At 34.6% G+C, this 23,732-nt stretch overlaps 1 protein-coding gene across 4 annotated transcripts in view; it reads left to right on the top strand.

Annotated features, from left to right (window-relative positions):
• The window catches only part of DMD (dystrophin), a 2,105,574-nt gene that overhangs the window by 834,185 nt on the left and 1,247,657 nt on the right, over window positions 1-23,732 (top strand). For all 4 annotated transcript variants that reach the window (XM_054470954.2, XM_063660502.1, XM_054470953.2 and 1 more), the window contains exons 35-37: window positions 16,239-16,418; window positions 16,727-16,855; window positions 18,479-18,649. In XM_054470954.2, the coding sequence (XP_054326929.1) occupies window positions 16,239-16,418; window positions 16,727-16,855; window positions 18,479-18,649 (480 nt within the window). The remainder of the gene's footprint in view (window positions 1-16,238; window positions 16,419-16,726; window positions 16,856-18,478; window positions 18,650-23,732) is intronic.

Genomic DNA, 23,732 nt, shown 5'->3' with positions numbered 1-23,732 from the left:
AAACCTATATCACTGAAGGTTATTTTGAACATACGTGAAAACACATAATAATATAATTTTGTAAGGAAGTATTAACATGTAGCAATAATAGCATTATACATATTAATATTGTTTCATATTCTCTTTCTTAAAAATTAATCTGTGCTTTTCAGGACCATGATAAAACCAATGGTAAGCTTTAGCAGGGGTCTGTCCAAAAGCTTCCTTAGAGTTCAGTCAATTATGAATAAGACCTCAAAAAATACATAGGTCATTAGTCTGAAAATTGGTCCAGAGATGAGATCCTATAATCTACTGGCTTGCCTAAGACCATACTGCCCAGATGAATCCCACAGCCATTAAGAGGGCAAGGACACAGAGATTTAAGACAGTTGGGCTGGACAGGACTTGCAAGATTAGCATATTGCCAAAGTCACATTTCAGAAAGAATCTCAAGGTGTCTATGCAGGGGCTATCATTTCCATCACCAGATGACACAGCAACTTCTGTAATCGTTAGCTGTTAAATTCTTGCCTTTTTTCTGATGGCCAATTATTTCATGCTGGTTAGAACTTAAGTCAAGAGACTCATAGCTTAGTATTTTTTTTTTTACAATTTATTAATTACCAGATTACCTGAAAGTGTGTTGATATAAAGAAAATAGCTGATATTGATAACATGTTTTACCTCAGAATTTGCCACTTTGTTAGGCCATTTTACACCCACTTGATGTTTTAAAGTTACCAAATTAACTAGAGGTATAAGAAGTTTATGCTTTATTTTTAATTCAATGTGGCTATCCAGATTATTCAAAGTTGGGAAATTTTCAGTACCTTATGTAAAAACTTACAATCATATAAATGAGACCCAAACTGAAAACTGTCTTTATGTAGATTCAGAGAACAAGTAGTAATATATTTTGTTACATAAAATGTTTCCAAATAAATAGTAGTGAATTAAATTGTTTTTCTTCTCTTTCAGAATAAATTTAATGTTAGATAGTTATTTAATTATAGTTATTCAGGATCATACATGAGATTACTATAGCAAGGAAGATACAGTCAATACAGGTTAAAACTCACATTAGCCTTATTTTTTCTTATCATTCAAACATATTACTTGAGGTATTTTTGCATTAGCCTCACCGTGAAATCATTCAAATATTATAAGGTAATGACCTTTGCAGAGGTTTCTATGTTATCCTTCTCATATAGAAGGCTTGAATAGTCTGGAGAATTGTCTGCTTGTTGAATCTGCCTGGAAAGTATTTTTCATAACGTCAAGGAGCAAAGCTAATGTGAGATCTAGTAGGAATAAAAAAAGCTTAGAAAACTGGAATTTATTTTCTTTCTTTATAGAATAAAGATACTTTATCACTCTATCTAGATCTTTTGAAACACTAAGCTGTTAATGACATACTCTAAAATCTCTTAGTTGTCAAATAAAGTATATTCATTTGCATCTAAATTACAGAACTTTTTTTTTTTTTACCAATTTATTTGGAAGGTTCTTATTATTTCCTTAAAAATAACAATCATAAAAGAATATATGCCCTGCAGATCTAAGTCAGTCACATTTATGATAATCGTTCTAATATTTTAACATAAAATTCAAACTCTCATATATGAAACCCCATGACTATTGAGTACATTCTCATTTCTCATGGTTTCTTGGTAGGTGGAGAGCTTGATTCAAGCTATAAGTTTCATCTGCTGTTTCAAAAGATAAATGTCAAACAAATTTACAAGAAAAAAACAACCCCATCAAAAAGTGGGCGAAGGACATGAACAGACACTTCTCAAAAGAAGACATTTATGCAGCCAAAAAACACATGAAAAAATGCTCACCATCACTGGCCATCAGAGAAATGCAAATCAAAACCGCAATGAGATACCATCTCACACCAGTTAGAATGGCAATCATTAAAAAGTCAGGAAACAACAGGTGCTGGAGAGGATGTGGAGAAATAGGAACACTTTTACACTGTTGGTGGGACTGTAAACTAGTTCAACCCTTGTGGAAGTCAGTGTGGCGATTCCTCAGGGATCTGGAACTAGAAATACCATTTGACCCAGCCATCCCATTACTGGGTATATACCCAAAGGACTATAAATCATGCTGCTGTAAAGACACATGCACACGTATGTTTATTGCGGCATTATTCACAATAGCAAAGACTTGGAACCAACCCAAATGTCCAACAATGATAGACTGGATTAAGAAAATGTGGCACATATACACCATGGAACACTATGCAGCCATAAAAAATGATGAGTTCACGTCCTTTATAGGGACACGGATGAAATTGGAAACCATCATTCTCAGTAAACTATCTCAAGGACAAAAAACCAAACACCGCATATTCTCACTCATAGGTGGGAACTGAATAATGAGAACACATGGACCCAGGAAGGGGAACATCACACTCCAGGGACGGTTGTGGGGTAGGGGGAGGGGGGAGGGATAGCATTAGGAGATATACCTAATGCTAAATGATGAGTTAATGGGTGCAGCACACCAGCATGGCACATGTATACATATGTAACTAACCTGTACATTGAGCACATGTACCCTAAAGCTTAAAGTATAATAATAATAAAATAAAAAAAGTCAAATTTTTAAAAACTAAATTAAATTAATTTAAATGCAGTACATTAAATGTAGTTGTCGATCATTCCAAGAATTTGGAATGTGACTGCAGAAAATTTGAATATCTAGAGATTTCTTTTTTATTATTTTAAAAAATTTTTAGATAATTTAATTTATATCTGCTGAATTTCTCTCAGTTCTGTTGACCCAAGAACATTATATTTATTTTCATATGAAAGTATTTGAACATCTAGTTTCAAATATTCAAATACATAAAAATGTCAATTACTCGTGAAGTGATTATTTGACCTTTAGTTTATCCAAACAAAGCATAATTTCAAGTACATTGACTATAGTTAAATATTATCAGTTTTATCTTAAAGTATCTTAATTATATTTAATATATATTAAATTCCAGAAAAATTATTTAGGGTGGCTTGAAGAGATACATGTGGCACAACTTGAGAAGCCTAAATAAATTGGAAAACTAGGAAAAGGAAAATTGTAGTAGATAAATAATAAAAAATACGTGCATAGAAATATATCCACAATGTATCAAGGGTGGTGGCATGGACAGGGAACCATAAAGCCACAGATTGGCACCAAGCTTCCTAACAGACAAAACCAAGAAGTAAACATATGTTTGAGACCCAAAGTTTCCAAATTATTAAAATAATAATTAAAATAATTTTAACTTTACTTGTAGTATGTTAGCTTTTTGCTAGAACTTAGTGCCAGAAGAAAATAAATGGGAGGGTCATAAAGGTGAGAAGAAGCTGATTCATATTCTTATAATAAACAATGAGAATGTTTATTTTTTTGTACCATCATGGCTCCATGCAAAAGAAAAATTTATTGCTATAGGGCCATTCAGGAAAAGCAATTCTATGAGAGGAAAAAATATTGGAGCAGAAGTCTAAAGTGGTCTAGTAATTGTTTTCAGATTTTTAGATTCTCTGTTAATTTTTAATTTAGTATAGATACATAGTAGGTGTATATATTTATGAATTATAGGAGATATTTTTATACAGGCATGCAATACATAATTATCACATCATGTAACCTTCTGTGAATATGCTTTCCTGCAACTGAGCTTTTAAGTAGAATTAGGCATCAGAGATTTGAAGGTTATTTTCTCTGAATACAGAAACGAATTTTCTGTATCTTTTTCCTGGAAAGAAGCCAGATTGTTTCTAACTGATAACACATTTGTATACTTGGCCCTATATCTAATTGGAAAGCAGGGCTTCATATTCATGTGTATGTCATAGTACTAGAAGGCTTCAATAGCTAAAAATTTTTGCTAACATAGAGTTTTGGGTTTGAACCAGTCACAGAGAAATTGGCTATTGAGGCTTTTCGTTCCAAGCATAATTGAAGAAAGAAAACTCACCATCAACAACTCAAAATATGTTGACTTCTCTAGCAACCTGTATCAATCTCTCAGTGAATAGATTTATTTGAAAACACAGTTGGGCTATTACTTTAGCTGTAAAAGCTATTGAAAATAAAGCTCAGTAGTACTATCTTACTTGATGATGGCATTGAAAAGGTGAAGTGAGAATGTTTTACAGGGGGCATAAAGTATCAAGTACTGAGTGTGATGAAAATTAATATAGTGGTTAATGATAATACTAAGTCTAAATGTACTAGTTTTTCCTGTGATATGAGAAAACTAGAATTCACTTTTCAAGATCAAAATTAGCAAAGGATTTGGAAGTATTGCTCCAATTGGAGAATCAGAAGTCACCTTAAAAACAGTAGAGATTTTACTAATCTATAGTAGTACAGATTTCATAAAGTCTTCATATGACACAAAAGTTTTAGGGTTTTGGTTTTTAACTAGCCATGTTATATAATCGAGGAAATTTCCTATCCTAAATTAGAAAAGTATAAGGATATTTAAAGTTCAATTCAGTTTTTCTTACATTACGAAGCTGAGAAAAATGAATCTAACTTTAAAATCAAAAGCAATCTAGTCTTCCATGGTCTGGCTTATTGTATTCATGTCACCAATGTTGTTTATCAAAAATCCCTGTCATATCAAATCAAGCCCTTCCACAATGATCTAACACTTAAGTTTTTATGAGAAAAAAAGAAAAAAACTGGATCCTCTATACTCATTTCACCTCCTTACCGTGGCTGTGGGCAGGCCCCAGATGATGCATTGTCTGTAATACAAACTATGTCGGTGACCACCAAAGCAGCCAGGCATTCTTGCTGTTTCTTCATTTCTTACTAGATTCTGTTATTTAATTAATTTAATAATATTTCATCACCTATCTATAGAGCCATAGTCCATGTGAAAGCAGTTTTCCAGTACTACCAAAATTCTAAATGAGATCCCATCAGAACTATCATTTAGGCCTACCATAAAATACACAGAATTAATAAAATGAGACAACCATCATCGTGTGAGCAATACTTAAGTCAGCCCCATGCACCCTCAGAGAGGTACTACTAGCATTGAGATGAATTATTCCAACTTGTAGGGAAACCAAATAGATAATGAAAGAAAGAGTTTATTCTTATTTATTTATTTTGAGATGGTGTCTTGCTCTTGTCACCCAGGCTGGAGTGCAATGGCCCGATCTCAGCTCACTGCAACCTCCGCCTCCCGGGTTCAAGCAATTCTCCTGCCCCAGCCTCCCGGGTAGCTGGGATTACAGACACCTGCCACCATACCCTGCTAATTTTTTGTGTTTGCAGTAGAGGTGGGGTTTCACCATGTTGGTCAGGCTGGTCTCGAACCCCTGACCTCAGGTCATCCACCTGCCTCGGCCTCCCAGAGTGCTGGGATTACAGGTGTGAGTCACCGCACCCAGCCAGAAGAGTTTCTTATACTGGCCAAAAGATCAGTTATGTTCTTTATAAACTTGGCATAGGCTTAGGGGGCAGTTCACCATTTGTTTTCTAATGCTGTCCCCTTTAAAAAAGGAAGGGGAAGGTTGCCTAAAACGATGAAAGAGATGTTACAAAAATCAAGCTTCTTGAGAAATATAGTAAAACTGGAAACACTTTAAATGTTGCAGTGTGATACCATTTACACAAAGGATAAAATATGTAGAAATATACATTATTTAGTTCTATATAATATATAGTAAAAGCAGAAAGATGTGTGGGAATTAATATAAACTGAATACAGAACAAGAGCTATCTCTGTGAGGAAAGACAAAAGAATTGGGTGGGATATGAACAGGACACTTAAATGATATTTGTAATATTTCATTCCTTAAGATGAGTTATGCATACAGAAGTAATGATTACATTTGGTATACTTTCTATGTGTCTAAAATAACATATTAAGGACATAAGAAAACATACAAAACCAAATGCTTGAGATTTTTCCTTTTGGAAAGCCCACTAGCCAGGTTCTGTAAGATAAAGCTTAGTAATTAAGGAACAACTACTTGATGATTATTATTGGCTTCAAAAGAACGTGGCCACTGTTCATCCAGTTTGCCTAAGCATTGGCCAAAGATTCTCCTGCTGATTGAGCAACAGGACAGGAACCTAGCAGATTAATTTCAGTGAGATGAATAAGGAACATTATCTTCCCAGTTTTTGAAGAGGATGTTTCTGTGGCTTTTTGTTTCTTTATTATCTACATTGAAGCATGATTGACAGATTCTTATCAATGATTTCCTTGTGAAAGTAGAGTCAAGGGAATGAATAGCGCAGACTGAGAACTGAGAATTTTCATCAAAGTGGAACCAAAAGTTAGCCTGTGAATGGTCAGTTTGTGTGGCAGCAGTCCTGTTCTATCCTTAAGAACACTTCTATTCAGAGAGAATCGTTATCAGAGTGGACAGATCTGTAAGTAACTGGGTGAGGTAACATCAGATCTGAAGGTCCTCTGAAAATGATCTTATTTCCCTTTTTTGTAAACAAGAAAACTGTGCAAAGAGCTCCATATCCCTTTCTCTGTTTCTCAATTACTTTCTTTTTAAAATTACTTTAGATTCAGGGGTTACATGTGCAGGTTTGTTACATGGGTATATTGTGTAACAATTCTAAAATTCATATGGAACCAAAAAAAGGCCTGAATAGCTAAAGCAATCCTAAGCCAAAAGAACAAAGTTGAGGGCATTACATTCCCTCATTTCAAAATATACTACAAAGCTGTAGTAACCCAAACAGCATAATACTATTACAGATATAGACACCTAGATCAATGGAACAGAATAGAGAACTCAGAAATAAAGCTGCACACCTACAAGCAACTGATATTTGACAAAGTTGGCACAAATAAGCAACAGAGAAGGGACACCTTATTCATTAAATGTTGCTAGGATAGCTGGCTAGCCATATATAGAGGAATGAACCTGGACCCCTACCTTTCACCATATACAAAAATTAACTCAAGATGGATTAAAGTCTTAAATGTAAGCCCTGAAACTACTAAAACTCCAGAATAAAACCTAGGAAACCTTCTTCTGGACACTGGCTTAGGCAAAGAATTTATGACCAAGACCTCAATGACAAATGCAACAAAAACGAAAATTGACAAATGAGAGTTAATTAAATTAAAGCTTCTGTACAGAAAAAGAAACAATCAACACAGTAAGCAGATAACCTCCTGAATGGGAGAAAATATTTGCAAACTATGCATCTGACAAAAGAATAATATCCAGAATCTATAAGGAACTTAAACTTGTCAACAAGAAATTAAAAAAAAAAAAACAGATTAAAAACAGGACAAAGAACGTGAACAGACACTCCTCAAAAGAAGACATACAAGCGGCCAACAAGCATATGAAAAAATCTTCAGTATCACTAATCATCAGAGAGATGCCAATTAAATCCTAAATAAGATACCATCTCACACCAGTCTGAATGGCTTTTATTAAAAAGTCAGAAAATAACAGATGTTGATTGCTTTCATAGGGTGACCATGATTAGATTTGTAACAGTCATTCACTGCTAAGGATTTCAAAGTCTTGTGGGTCCAGGATCCTCAATATGAGGATTAATGTTACCATGGGAACCATGAAAGGAGCTGACCTAATAGGGGCCATATCAATTCTAGCCAACTTCTTGAGCTTCCTAATAGAGAAGAATGCCTAAGAGACTCTCTCACCAAGAGGAAGGTAAATTAACTAGAGTCAGATAAATGAGAGCAGAGATGGGCAAACTATAATTGGTAGGCCTAATCCCTTCAGCCACCTTCTTTTGTACAGCCGATGGGCTGAAAATAGTTTTTATGTAAATGGTTGGAAAAAATTAAAAGAAGAACTAGATACTTCAGGACACATAAAAATTATTAAAAACGCAAATGTCAGTGTCTGTACATAAGACTTCATTGAAGTGTATCAATTTCTATTTGTTTATTTTTTCTGGTTGCTTTTGTGCTAAAACAGCAGAGTTGAGTAATTGTGAAAGAGACTACATGGCTCACAAAGCCTAGAACTACTATGTGGCCATTCACAGAACATATTCAAACTCCTGAACTAGAGGAAAGCTAATATAGAAGCAGTGCCCTGTTTGACCATAGAATTTTGCCATGTCTTCTTCTTGAGTGAGTATCAGAGGTTTGACATTTCTAGGATCCTTTTGATAGGCCAGTGGCAGTGTAGAATTGGTCTTTCCTAAATAGAATGATTCATCTAAGTTTTCTTCATGCTCAAAATTCAATAGTAACATATTCCAAACCATAGCTACTAGAATGCGTAGCCCTTCCAAAAGATACTGGATGGTGCATGACACAATTTAAGATGTTTAAAGATACCATCTACTTGAAGAAAATTACGAACTCAAGAATATCTTAGGTATTCTAATTCTTAATGATCCCACAGAGAAAGAATGGGAGAACTTCCAGAAGTAGTTAGGATGTGGTCAGGGTTGATTAACTGAAGGGACAGCTGCAGGTAAGAAAACTGTCCTGTGTCCCCTTACCCTGTGACCATGTTTCCAAATTATGGTTACAGAAATAAAAAGAATACATTTTAAAAGTATGCCAAATTGTTTAAAAGGTAAAGAAAAATTTTTAAATTAAAATGGCAGGAGGAAAACCATTTGAGAATATTAACAAATGAGATAAAAGATTGATGACAAAAATTGACAATTTAAATTATTAATGCTAATTGCAACTTCCTTCAGCCACATAGCCCTTTCACTGTATTTTTAAATTCAACCTTCTTCAATCAGAGTAGTATTAAAGAGGGTAAAATTAATGTTAAGATTTTAAAAATATGGATCACTCCTAGCTAGCTGCGTGGTCCAGACAACAGCAATGCCACGAGGCAGCCATCACAGTGATGTTTATCACCCAATAAATGTAGATACTTTTCCTTTTCTGTTAATGGAATTTTCTAGGCTGAGGTGAGAAACACTGATAGCTACAGAATAGAGATGATGGAAGGAAATGGCAAGGCAATCTACAGGAGATTACTAGCACCTGAAGAGTTTGAATACTGGAACTGCACAAGTTCCTTGAGCTGTCATGATAACCCCTACTCTCTTGGACTGTTATGTAGGCAATGATAATTCATTCAGCAAAAGGACAGGGAAAATGTCTGTTTTGGTCTCTGATATTTCCCATGTACATAAGATATTGCCTGACACATAGGACACACTTATGAAATATCTGTTTAAACGTAACTTGCAAATTAAGAGTTGAAAATTATAATGACAAAGCAGTTCTTGAGAGAAGAGAAAAATGCTGATGTGCATTTAAAATTTTACAAGTTTTATAACAAACATAAATAGTCACCTGATCAAATGTTCCTGTTTTATAGATGAAAAAATACAAGTCCTGGTACGTAGCAAAACTGTAACTAGAATCTAATACTATGCCTGATTTCAACAGTTTTTTCCACTCTACCAAATTATCATAAGAAGTCTTATTTTCTAGTAATTTTAAAGTAATCTAAGCTTAAAATAACAAAAAGCTACTCATTCACAATAAGAATGAAACAAACCATGGCTAAATTTCAAGTGCAGAAACTATAAGTCCTCATTAAAATAATACAATGAAAACCAGTGTGTATCTATCACCTATTACAGTCTGTAGTCTGTCCCCACTGGTGTGATTTTAGATTTCAAATATTGTTTGTTATTATCTTAAAATCATTCTGATTAGTTGAGTGTAAGTAAATCAATCTGAATATCCCATTACTGGCCAATATTGTTTAGCATATGAATTGAGCAGGAAAACATAACCATAGGAAAGTAAATATGTATGTGATTAATTAGAGGTTTACTTCCCTGATGATCATTATGTTTGGGAAATACAAGCTTCGACAAAGTCTAATCTATATGATTTTCTGATTTAATCACTAACATTTTACTTCTAATTTTGTTTTAAGCATCAAAAATTCCAACTCAGTTAAATCATTTCGTTCCATTAAACCCCTAAATATCCACGGTGTCATCTAAAAGTTCGAATGATAGAATAAGATTTTCTCGGAAAAAAATTTGGTCCTATAGTATGTTCATCCTACCGCCTGTTTTATTAACAGTAGTCTTAGTATGCCAAGAGTTGCCTGAGAGGAACACAAACACACAAACACACACACACACACATGCACACAGACACACACACACACACAAATGGTATGAATAAATTTAACTCAAGGTGTTAAATGCAGAATAATCTATGTCTAAATAGCCACTTGTTTAACAAGTTACTACGTTTTTCACATTTATTTTGGAAACAAAGTTGTATAATATTTAACATCAGGAAGAACAATCATTGGTTGTTCAATTATCCTTTGGCTTTCAGTTCACTCTTAGAATTTAATGATTATCACTCAATAAAAACTCAGAATGCATCTTTCTGTTTGCCTGTGGTTTTCAACATTGGTTGCACATCAAAATCACTCGAGAAACTTGAAAATATACCAATGTTTGGGGCCCACTTCCTGAGATTCTGATTTAATTGGTCTAACTGTAACTAGCTCTCTTATTCAGCAAAGTTGAGAATCACTAGATAATGTGATACAAGATCCGCGAATTTCAAGGTGTCTGATGAGAGCCTAAATTCAGTTCAGTCAACCGTGTCTTGTATATATATATATATTTTTAATAACAGTCAGCTTTCACAGTTTAAAGAGATCTGCTTTCTGGTCCTAGATTATCTGGATAACTGCCTCAACTCATCATTCCTCTTAGCCATAAAAATATAAGAACTATTACTTACTCTAAAGTCTGTTATACTCTCATTCCCCTGAAAAATTGTGTATCTTTTTTTTTAAAGTGAGCACAGTAATTTATCTGTGAAGTGAAATAACACTAGCAGATCATTAACTTGGTGCAATGAATGCATCAAGCAGCTGTTACTTAGAAAATAGAACATCTGTTAAATGCCATTGGAGTCACTATTCACTGTCATTATAGTAAGAGTTGTTATTTCTGCTTGGTTCATTCTGCTTTCATGAAGTTCTTCTTTAATAAACAAGGCATTATTATTAAAAAGTCAATACACATTGCTATAGAATCCACTATTCAATGGTTTATGTTCTTTTTGAATTTATCATTATATTATTCTGTCACATTATCCTAATAGTAAAATATGTCCTAAACCTCTAGCCATGACAGAGTAATGTTGGGGGCTGAAAAGCAATTAGCATCTCATTTCCTCATGTTTAAGACATGTTAGATTGTGTGATGCACCACTGATATGATTACAGCTGCTGAGAATTAAAAAAAAAAAAACACTACCACTTTCAAGGTAAACCTAAATTGTATGTTACATCCCAATTTCTGAATCCGTAAAATGTGACAAATGCACATCTTAGAATTGCAGTAAAATGGCAATGTATTCCTTTTCTTTCCATATATATGTTACAAGGTGAAAGAACTCTCTCCTGTTCCCTGTGATCAGAAATGGTATAATATTTGCAAATACTAAGTGCAGAATTCACCTGGGTAGGGGGACCTCTCAAGATGCGTTTTATGGATGCTTTAGTTAGCCTTTTATTCATATTACAGGGAACATGCGTAAGAGAAAGGAATAGCTAAAATAAGCCCGAATTTAATTGAGTCCTAGTAAAGGGAGGAATCTATAAGGAAATGATGTTAAGGTACATAGTTAAATAAATGTGGTGCTGATTGAAGATAGGCTGTAGAGAACAGGACACTCTTAAGATAATAAAATTTGTTTAAAAAGAGTGGGTGGAAATAACAGATCGGACAGAGAAGTTATCTTAAGAATATAAGTCCCTGAGAAATTCCAAGAAAATCTGTGGAAGGTCTTGGAAAACTTGTGAAAATACAAAATGGGTGGAGGAGAGAATAGAGGTTAAGTGAGCTACATTTCTTTACCCCTGAAGGGAAATGTTTGTAAAGGTGTTCCTATGGGGCCAGATGATTGTTCCAATGATTTTTACCGTTCTACCATTAAATAAAAATAATGAAAAAATGCTGATGGTATTATCAGCAGAGACCAATGGAGAAGGTTTTTCCATCTTGCTGCTGTATCAGCGAAGTGAGCTGATAGCTGAACCCTGAACCTAACATGCCTTTTTAAATTTCTACAAGCAATTAAACTTGTAGATATGGGGAATGAATCAGAATGCATTCTTCATCCTTCCCATCAACATGGGGTATGACTTCACCGGAATAAATTAACTCATTATACTCATTCTTTTATAATAAGGAAATTAGAGTAGCATTTACAAATTATGGCTAAGAAGTAGACAGCAAATTTGTTTGAAATCATGGAAGTTAGTGCTTAGTATTTGGACTACTTATTCTGGAGCTATCAAATGTTACAAAGTAACATATGGAAAATAAATAATATGTTAGACATTGTGGCAATTTATAGTTTAATCAGATTTTACTTATGTCAGATATTTTCCCGTCTATCATAAAAACCCTTAGTGCCAAGTATATATTTGCATTCAACTTCTCTTGAATCTCCTGCAGGTGGACTTACAATCATGTAATAGGTCAAATTAAAACTGAGTGCACACAATCTTGCTTTTTCTTCAGCCCTAAAATCGATCCTAGCAGCAATCACATTACTACATGATTGAAAAACCTGAAGTGTCTGAGTTATAATTTAGTGAATTGAGTCATTGAATTTGAACTTGCTCCTTCAGAAGAGTAGATCTTCTAGAACCCTCTCCACTTCTCACCTCACAAGGCAGAAGAAGGCATGTATGCTGAGAATCAGATGCTCTTGAAAAGGAGGAAATGCCATATATGTTCAGCTGTTTCTTTCCTTCTCGCCAACCCTGTAAATAAGGAGCTCCCTTTGAGAGGAATGAGTACAGGTATAAAGAGAATGGCCAAGGCAATAGCTCTAGGTTGGTTCTCCATACATCTGAAGATGCAGACATTCTTCTGTTATGGGAAACTATTAGAGCCAGAGAAAATGGTTCATCAACAACCTCATCAAATGTATGCTTTTAGTTTACAATAAGGATTCCCTGTTCCTCTATGGCAGCCTTTTATTCTTTCATACCTTCTTGTTGCTTCGTACCTTGTCTTTAGTGAATCCAAACCATCCCATGCTTTATGGCACACTCCACCTTCAAGTGTCACCTTTCCCTTGTAGTCATTCATGCTTATTCCAGCCATGGCTCATCTGTTTCCAAAAAAAATGTGATTTTTTTTCTAGTATGATATCAAATTGTTTTATTGCATTTAAGCTTTCCTCTGCAGCTACACTGTAGGCATGATTAGAGTGAGGTTTGCAAAGATGACCTCTTTCCTCATCTCTGGCAGTGAATAGTACAGTACAGAGTGGATATTAGGCACCTGATATACATTGGTCAATTAATATTTGAGATCTCCAGAAAGCAAGCTCAGCATAGTATTTAAAGGCTAAGTCTTATTTAAGTCTTATTTCTTAAGTCATACCTTTGATTAAAAACACATCTGAGGGAAAAATTTAAGGCCTACTAAATTAACACAATATTTTTTCCTAACCCAAAACAGCACGTATACAAATGATTGAATACTGGTTTATTGTTGAATAGCATACATAAAGGTTTAACTCTAGGTCTCTTTTTTTACAGAGTGTAAATTTTCCTATGAATCACTTTTGACCATTAGCAGTTATAATCCACCATAATATCACTGCTTTTTTCAAATACAAGTTGATGATGGTGATAACTTGAACATATTTTAGTTTTAATTTATAATTTTGTGGAACTTAAGGAGACACTAGAAATTAGTCCGTATTTCCTATTTTGCTCCCATCAACTGAACATCACTGGACATTATTTAAATTAGCTGGAGGAATTTGGCCAGATGTTGACACATAATAGTTTTTGTGAGCCAGGAACTACCTGCAACATTATCCCCTAAGTTCATAACTTTTCTGATCTCTTCTGAGTTTTGGAAAATTCCATTGCCTTTAATTGCATTGCTTGTCATGTAAGAAACAAAAATGTATGTACACAATAACTTTTTACATTGATGCTAAAATATAGTGTCATCTTTATGAAGACATATTAAGAGACAATTAGTAATCCAAATATAAATTAAGCTTCAACTTTGTGAAGTGTTACCTTTGTGAATAAATCAACTACAGTGACATGCCACTAGACTGGAATATAGAAAGTAGATAATTCTCGTTTGCATATATGTCCATCTCTTTGACAAACTCATACTTGAATATAAGTTTTTGAAGGATGGGGACTTCTCTACCATTTTATCCCACAGTGCCTAGTAACAATGGCTAACATCTATGGTTGTAGAGGTTGTATACTACAAAAGGGTGAAGGCAAAGTATTAAAAGGGATAAAATCTAGTCTATGTCTACTCTGAAGTCAAGCTCTAAAGGGGCTGTGTCTAACCGAATGAGAGACTTCTAATAATCTCTCAAAATATATTGAGGAGAATTACATATGACTCTGCTACAGTAGTAACTGGCATATAATAGGAGCTCAGGTAACACTTATGATTGATAAATGAAGAAATTGCTTTTATGAATTGCTAAGCTCACACATCTGCAACAAATAGCACCTATATATGAAGAACCCTATGCATGATAGCTGTCGAGTTCACCTGGCGTTAAGTACCTTAATTTCAGGCATGTTTGTATTTAAAAAATGTAACATAGAACAATATCTTAGAATTGAAGAAACAATGTTTCTGTCTTGCATGAAAATTTTTATACATTGTTTCCTCATTTATTTCTCCTGTTTATCTGATGCCAAAGGCAAAACCAAAACAAAAAGTATGAGAAGTGATTTTGAGTGTACCAGGACCTGATGGTGTGGCAGAAAGACAGCCACAGGACTACTTAGGTGTATTATAAAGATAGAAATGACATGTTGAGAGCGATTCTATGAGGCCAGCCTCTACCTAGTTTCTTACTCTTGTACTGTGATTTTTTTCTTAAGAAATTAGATGTAGGCTGGCGTTACAGAGCTGCTCCTTGTGTGTTTATTAATTGATTATTTGTAGCTGGACTTCCTCTACTTTCCTGTTTTTGCTGTTTCTCAATGATTTTGTTTTGCTTTGGCTTTCTGTGATTAAGACATCAGCTCCACTTGCAAATAGCTTTTCAACTCGAGTGCCAATCACAGTCTCTGTATCTGTTAACCTTATTGAGAAAGGAGGAAAAGGGTCTGTTGGGCTCTGGCTCAGCTCTCTGTGAATGTCCCACAGCTGGCTAACTAGACAGGCAGGGAAAGAACCAGGCACAGACTCAGTGGAATGCAGAGTGGCCACGTTGTCTGTCAGCCATGCCACGTACCAGGAAAGGGGCTTTATGCAGGGCAGGTAGTAAACATTTGTACTAAGATCACTTTTTCCATCACTACTGTCTATATTTTTTCATGTTAAATGTGATTGTTTCCATGTTTTATAAATCACCTCTTAGGAAATAGTGATATTCTCTTAGGAGATTTTAGTCTAGGGTATGTGGATAGAATTAAGGTCTGTGAACTTGGATTGGAGGAAAACTATATCTTTATTTGTATTCAATTAAAACCAAAAGTAAGCATTTTTTTCCGTTATAGATGTGAGCAACAAACTGCAGCAATAGAAATACCCATGAGTTTGTCACTAATAGAAATGACAGATACTTTTATAACATGTTCCAGACATTGTACATACTTAAAAATACCAGTTATGCTCATCATCACTACATTGAAATTATGCTAAAGAACTGATGCTAGATCTTGTTAATTAACATATTAGGAAATAAAACACGTATTACTACGTCACAAATATTTAAAAAATGTTTTGCACCTTGTATTTCAGTGTAATTGTTTTCATTTAAAATCCTGTGTATTTTGTTTTATGCGTTTAAAAGTATTATGAGAAAGGGTTTTTAAACTTAAACAGATGCCGGAAAGATCCTCGGCACTAAAAGGCTAAAAAATCCCTGCTGCAGAAATACAGTAGCACCATACTGTAGAATTTTCTAAAGGCAGTTTCTTATTTGTGGATGGGTTTTCAAATATCTGCCTTTAGCCACTACATGTACAAATTAAGTAAATATAATTATATTTAGTTGAACAATATGTATGTTTATTAAATATTTATAATGAAAAATAAGACACGAATTATGCTTATGTACATATATATGTTCATAGTTACCCAATAATCAAGCTTCAATATATATGGTATGGTTTTCATGATTCATTAATACATAGTTATAGGTTTAAAACCTTGCAAAATCATAGTAACCATACAGAAAGCCATTTCATAAGCATTAAATCTCAAGACTACAAGATATTACTTGAAGGTCATTGCTCTCCTTTTCACAGGCTACTCAAAAAGAGATTGAGAAACAGAAGGTGCACCTGAAGAGTATCACAGAGGTAGGAGAGGCCTTGAAAACAGTTTTGGGCAAGAAGGAGACGTTGGTGGAAGATAAACTCAGTCTTCTGAATAGTAACTGGATAGCTGTCACCTCCCGAGCAGAAGAGTGGTTAAATCTTTTGTTGGTAAGAGAAAAGGCTAGAAGCTTTTACACCCTTCTCTGTCACAAGAAATAGATACATAAGTGACCGGTAACAATTCTGTGTTTGAAAATTTCTCAATTCCACATATATGCTGGCTCTTAATTCAATATCTGTAACAATATTTTAATATATTTTCTTTATATTTCTGCAATATTCTGTATGAAAATACCACTTAAAACTAATCTGAATGAAACTGTATTGTTGTCTTTTAAACATTTTAGAACATAGGAAAAATTCTTTAATAATATTGTCTAACCAATAATGCCATGGTGTGTCTCTGTACAATTAAGGAATACCAGAAACACATGGAAACTTTTGACCAGAATGTGGACCACATCACAAAGTGGATCATTCAGGCTGACACACTTTTGGATGAATTGGAGAAAAAGAAACCCCAGCAAAAAGAAGACGTGCTTAAGGTAGCAAATAAAATATGAAAAGTAATGTCCAAATTGTACAACTGTTACTTCAATCATCTTTGTCCTAAAAGATACTAAGGACATCTTAATAAGAGTAAAACAATCCTTTCTTCCTTTATCTTTCCCTTTTTCCTTCCTTCCCCCTTTGAATGGAAATTAATGATTTTGAAGAGTTCTGTAATGTGGGTATCTGTTCAAATCCATCACTCAGTTAATTATACCCAATGTAAACTCCGTTCAGAAAGAGATTCCAAGATTTATTTTGAAATCATATTGCAAATTTCTGCCTTTGTCAATGGTGGTACTACATTCTTGTGTCTAACACAAAGAACAATCTGACGCTATCATTCATTTAGCCCATCTGAATGAACACCTGAAATCCAATCAGCTGATTTTTTTTGCCTATGCCATATCCAAATCTTGGTAATTAGTCTTAATGTTGGGCTTATGTAAAACTGAGGTTTTCATTTTTAACTACATGTAAACTAGGCTTTGGGTTCTTTCTTTTAGTATCAAAACTGACTGTTAGGATGCCCTGTCTTCTTTTCCAAGGGGAACTTAATCTTTTCTTTAAAAAATGATTCCGATAAAAGGGTATGAGAGGTATAATATGCAAATATACCTTATTGACACTACATTGTTTCTATTTGATGATGTCTCCTTTCCCAATTAAATAGGTAAAGTTGAATTTTAACAGCTCTCTTTTAAATAAACATTTTTTATTTTGTTTTGCTGGAATGTTTGATAAATTTATTGATTAGTTGTTTACTATTTAAAGAAAACTCAAAAATTATGTTTGTTTCTATGCAATTTATTTTTATGCCTCCGATATTTTCCACAGATTACAATATACCTTTAATGAAAAACTATAAATGCATTCCAAGCTATCCCCAAAACACATTTATGCCATTGTCTGAAGCTTATTTTGATGTGGATCTGTATTGTGCTCTTCATTATCCCTTGATGTATAGTCAGAGATGTCATCTTATGGTGAATTTCCTTCAAGGCTTTTTGAATAATAGGGTCTGAGTTATTTAACTTCAACCTCTGTGACCCGGCAGGTCAGGAAGAACATTCCTCAGTACCTCTGTATGTGACACAAAATTCGTATGTGTTAGAAAATCACTTTTTTTTCTTATGACACTCAATGTAATAAGAGGAACTTGAAAGTGCTAGGAAGGAATAGAAAAGTGTTCTTCAGCTACCCGCCCTCCTGAGCACATACTTAGTTTATTCCACAACTATTAAATTCAGTAACAATATAATAAAATAAGACTAAATAGAATATATTATGATAGTTGCAACAACATAGTTGGGAAAACATCCCTGTCCTTCCTCAGACTAAATAAACATTTTAAACAGACATGCATCGAACTTAAGGACAGTGATCTATTTTTCTGAAATCACACGCATTTTCATTTTACTCCTGTTTTATGGAAGTTGTGGTTTTATCTCCCTTTCTATTTTCTGCATGTGCTTGCTCTCATTTTCTTACTTTCTCTCTCTCTCTTTCTCACTCGCTCTCTCGCTCACTTGCTCACTCGCTCTGTTTCGCTCTCTATTTCTATGTTGACCTTCATTAATTACTAACTTCAAGTCCTATCTCTTGCTCATGGAATATAGCGTTTAAAGGCAGAACTGAATGACATACGCCCAAAGGTGGACTCTACACGTGACCAAGCAGCAAACTTGATGGCAAACCGCGGTGACCACTGCAGGAAATTAGTAGAGCCCCAAATCTCAGAGCTCAACCATCGATTTGCAGCCATTTCACACAGAATTAAGACTGGAAAGGTAGGAAGATCTACTCCAAGGTGGAAACTAGTGCTAAATGATCTCTTGCGAAGGTTGCGCAGTACTCTGAAAGGGGCAAGTAGACCCCACAGCAAGGTTTTCAAAAGGAAAATGAAGGCCAAAATGTATTTAAGGAAATTTTACCACTGATTATAATGGGAGATAAATGCCCCCCACCCCCCATCTCCGTCTCTCTCTGTCTCTCTCTGTCTCTCTTTCTCTCTCATCTTTTTCTGCCACAGATATTCTAGAACTGCATTCTATACTACAGTTTACATACGTACTTTCAGGAGTCACCTACAGAAAAAATAACAAATAGCATGCTGAAGGCCAAAAAAATAAATAAATAAAACCAAAAGCACACAAGTCATCCATCAAAAGAAAGCACTACCGATAAATTTTGCCAAAAGCACTACTGATACAATATTGCTTGTATGTAATGTGGATCAAATATCCAAAATGAGGCCTTGTATATCTTCTGCACGATCTAGGGTGTTTGTACCTCTTTACTGGTTGTGCAAGTGTGTATATTTAACTTGCTTTTGCTAGTTGTAGACACTGTGACAAAATTCATTAGGCTATAATGAAATGATCAAGCCGTGAAAACAAATCATTGCAAAGCTTACATATCCTAATTTTTGTAATTTTATATGCCTATTTATATACTGTTTAAGAAGAACCAGGGAATATGGAACTTTTGCATGATAGACTTTATATTTGTGTATGATTTGATGAAGACAAAGTCTTATTTAATAAGTAGTTTGCAAAAATGTATCAATATAGTGTTACAGAATTTCAATTCTTTGAGAAGATTTGAAATGCAAGTAATTACCTTGAAATTTATATACTGTAGTTTGATAAATTTTCAATATATATGATATACTTTCAAACATAAAAATGTATATAAAATCAATATACGTATTTAGGTACATAGATAATTGTTAGAAATAATCTGAAATGAGAAAACATTGGAGTATTTATGAGAAAATATGATGTAATGTGTCAGGTAAGTGTTGATTCCTGGAAAAATAGAAGAACATTTTCAAAAAGTATTTTGATAGATATAAGCAACCAGTAATAGCATGGTTTCACAATTGCTGCACTTTCTAAGGCATTACAGTGTCTTATCATGTTATATAATAATACATATTTAAAGTAGTTTTCAAAATAAGTGAAATGTGACATAATAAATTCTAAGTAGTTTAGCTTGTATGCTTGAGACACAGTTACCCTTCAAAATTCACCTTCCCAAATTAAAAAGTTGTTAGTTTACCTTAATTCATTGCAAGTTATTTTTAACAGTTAACTACTTAGTTCTCTTGCACTCTCTCTCTCCATACATAGAGACCTTATATAGTTGACTTTTAAAAGGCTGTATTCTCTACATATGGAGAGAGACAACATGAGAGAACTAAGTAGTTAACTGTCACAAATATATATATTTGAGTCATTCGTTATCACCTGCAAAAAAATGTGACAGGCGCTTACAATTGATTAGAGTATAGTTTTGAAAGAATGCATTGTTACTTACAAAGACAATTGTTTTTACTTCTGAAGATATCAATGGCTTATGTAATAACTAGACAATCAATGGAGATTTATTTCAGTCATTAAAAAAATGCTACTACTTCATTACTAAGATAGAGACACATACACATGCACATTTTAATAAATCACTAAGCTATAGAATATTTAAGAGAAAATAAGGTATCATCTTTGGATAAATTGTGTTACAAGATTGTGATTCACAGATATTAAAAAATGGGTAGAATTTGCTCTCCATCACAGATGTGACAGACCCAGCCAATACACGTTTGTGACCAAGACAAGTTTGTGAGTTTTCATTTCACATTCTGCATGAATTTGTAAGTATACTTCTGGAAATCATGCATAAAGTGATCCACTCTATGTACTTCTTTTATTTTCCCTAGCAACGTAAGGCATAAGAAATTTCAAATGAATATTCATTTATTATGATTATTAGCATTTTTTTTTTGTGGTAGAGATTCTCTCTGTTGCCCAGGCTGGAGTGCAGTGGCATAACCTCAGCTCACTGCAACCTCTGCCTCCTGGAATCAAGTGATTCTCCTGCCTCAGCCTCCCAGGTAGCTGGGATTACAGGCGGGCGCCACACCACCTGGCTAATTTTTGTATTTTAGCAGAGATGTGGTTTAATCATGTTGGCCAGGCTGGTCTGGAACTCCTGACCTCAAGTGATCCACCTGCCTCAGCCTCCCAAAGTGCTGGGATTACAAGTGTGAACCACTGTGCCTGGCCCAATATTTTCAATGATATGTTAATTAACAAAATAATCACGTTTGCTTTTCAAAGTATTTGTTTTTCTCTAAATTAGTAAAGGCAGCTGAGTGTAATAGTGACCCCATTTTAGGGCTCTGAAGAGATAATTATGCTCTGTTATCATGATGAAATGAAAAACACAGAAATAAAGCATATCTGACACTTTGCTTATATATTCATTGCATCACCTAATGGGATTGAGCTTCCATTGTGTTAGAGATTGTGGTGAGAAGATAAAAGGGTGTAAAGATCCTTTCTTAAGAAATATGTTTACAAACAGAAATGAATACTTAATATAATCATAAAATATGTTTAACACTAATTCATCTTCATGGGGATGTTCAAATAATGGTGAGATAATCTCAGCAGAGAGAGCAATAGATTTAGGAGGTAATCTCAGCAGAGAAAACAGTGGATTTAGAAGATTGAGGTTTAGTCCTAACTTTTTCAGTAGTAGCCAGAATATGTGATTTCTCTGCATATCCATTTTATTGTTTGTAAGATGAGGAAGTTAAAATAGATTAACAATTTTTAAAATAAAACCTATCCTGCCCAAAATATTATTATTTAAAATAAAATATTAAATTTAAATAATATTTAATATTAAAATCATATGATTTAAAATAAAATTAATAAATTGGAAAATAATAGAGTTACTAGATGGGGGAAATATCTGCCATTTTATCTTTCTCCTTCCTATGATTGAATTCAGGAAATATAAATTATGCTGATAGAACATGGTTTTAAATTTCTAGATTAGTTCATAAATCTCTGCTCTGAAGGGGGTGGGTCGCCCCTTTCACAACTGTGGGTGTTTCTCGTTGGGTGGAACGAGAGACTTGGAAAAGGAAAAGACACAGAGACAAAGTGTAGAGGAAGAAATAAGGGGACCCAGGGGACCAGCGTTCAGCATATGGAGGATCCCCCTGGCTTCTGAGTTCCCTTAGTATTTATTACGGTGTTTTTCAGAGAGGGGGATGTGTCATGGTCACAAGACAATAGTGGGGAGAGGGTCAGCAGACAAACACGTGAACAAAGGTCTTTGCATCATAGACAAGGTAAAGAATCAAGTGCTGTGCTTTAGATATGCATACATATAAACATCTCAATGCTTTGTTAAGCAGTATTGCTGCCCGCATGTCTCACCTCCAGCCCTAAGGCAGTTTTTCCCTATCTCAGTAGATGGAACTTACAATCGGGTTTTATACCGAGACATTCCATTGCCCAGGGACGGGCAGGAGACAGATGCCTTCGTCTTGTCTCAACTGTAAGAGGCATGCCTTCCTCTTATACTAATCCTCCTCAGCACAGACCCTTTACGGGTGTCGGGCTGGGGGACGGTCAGGTCTTTCCCTTCCCACGAGGCCATATTTCAGACTATCACATGGGGAGAAACCTTGGACAATACCTGGCTTTCCTAGGTAGAGGTCCCTGCAGCCTTCCGCAGTTTTTGTGTCCCTGGGTACTTGAGATTAGGGAGTGGTGATGACTCTTAAGGAGCATGCTGCCTTCAAGCATTTGTTTAACAAAGCACATCTTGCACAACCCTTAATCCATTTAACCTTGAGTTTGACACAGCACATGTTTTAGAGAGCACGGGGTTGGGGGTAAGGTCACAGATTAACAGCATCTCAAGGCGGAAGAATTTTTCTTAATACAGAACAAAATGGAGTCTCTTATGTCTACTTCTTTCTATACAGACATATTAACAATCTGATCTCTCTTGCTTTTCCCCACACTGCTCGTTCTAAAATTTGAATATTCAGTAATCTTTTGTTGATTACAACAAGGAATTTAAAACATTTAATGTCTTGTGTGTGTTTGCTTTGGAGTAGGGAAGTGCTGAAATGCTGGAAGTTTTAGGGGGTAGCCTTTGATCTCAAAATCAGGTTTCTTTATAGTAGGGGTTATACAGGATAATATTAGGTTAGAATATGGCTTTTCTATGGTCGAGTCTATGTGTAAGTTTCATGGAAGAGTAACCTGGGGAAAAAAAAAACTATGGTGATAAAAAAAAAAAGTAGATTGGGATTGAACACGGGTAGATCATAGACTCATTGTAATCACTAATTTCAGTATAGCCTTTAGAACATAACTCTAAAGGGCCCTTGAATAGAGAAATAACTTATGCTGAAGATTTACTATTTGGTGAAGAATACAAAGTGGGGTACTCCCATGTCTCCTGCCAGGACTGTTCATGACAAGGAATTCCGAAGCCCAGAAAGCAATGAGTAAAGGGATCCTCAGTTCAGATTGACTGAGGACTTGATTGTCCAAGTGCAGCTCTCTGTAATGTTAATTTTGGCCCTCAACAAGGAGCAGTATGGTGAGAGCAAAAAGTCCTTAACTTCAAGCCACAAGACCTGCTTTGAGTACTAGCTGAGCACATTACTACTTAGTGATTTTGGATATGCCTCTTTACCTCTCAGAGCCTCATTTCTAGCTACAAAATTAGGGAGATGATGCCTGTTTTATTTTAATCGAAAGATTGTAATGAGGATCAAATTATGTAAATGTATGTAAAAACATACATTTAAAATGTATTAATCAGTGTATAGATATGAAATGGTTAAAAATAATTAATATCAATAGTTATTTCCATCGTTATGTATATTAGACTTGAATGGCCAAATTTGGGGGTTTAAGACAAAAACTGATGGAAAAAAATGAAAGAATTGCTGATTTTCTATGGTCTCTGCTGTAATCGACTGGAGTCAGAAAATCGTGCCTTTGCTATTTTCCTGACAAAGACCAGCCTTAAAGATAATCAAATGGATGAATTTAA

This window comes from Pongo pygmaeus, chromosome X (assembly GCF_028885625.2).
Source record: "Pongo pygmaeus isolate AG05252 chromosome X, NHGRI_mPonPyg2-v2.0_pri, whole genome shotgun sequence".
Classification (NCBI taxonomy): domain Eukaryota; kingdom Metazoa; phylum Chordata; class Mammalia; order Primates; family Hominidae; genus Pongo; species Pongo pygmaeus.
Note: the sequence above shows the minus strand (reverse complement) of the source record. Positions and strands in the feature narration are given on the sequence as shown.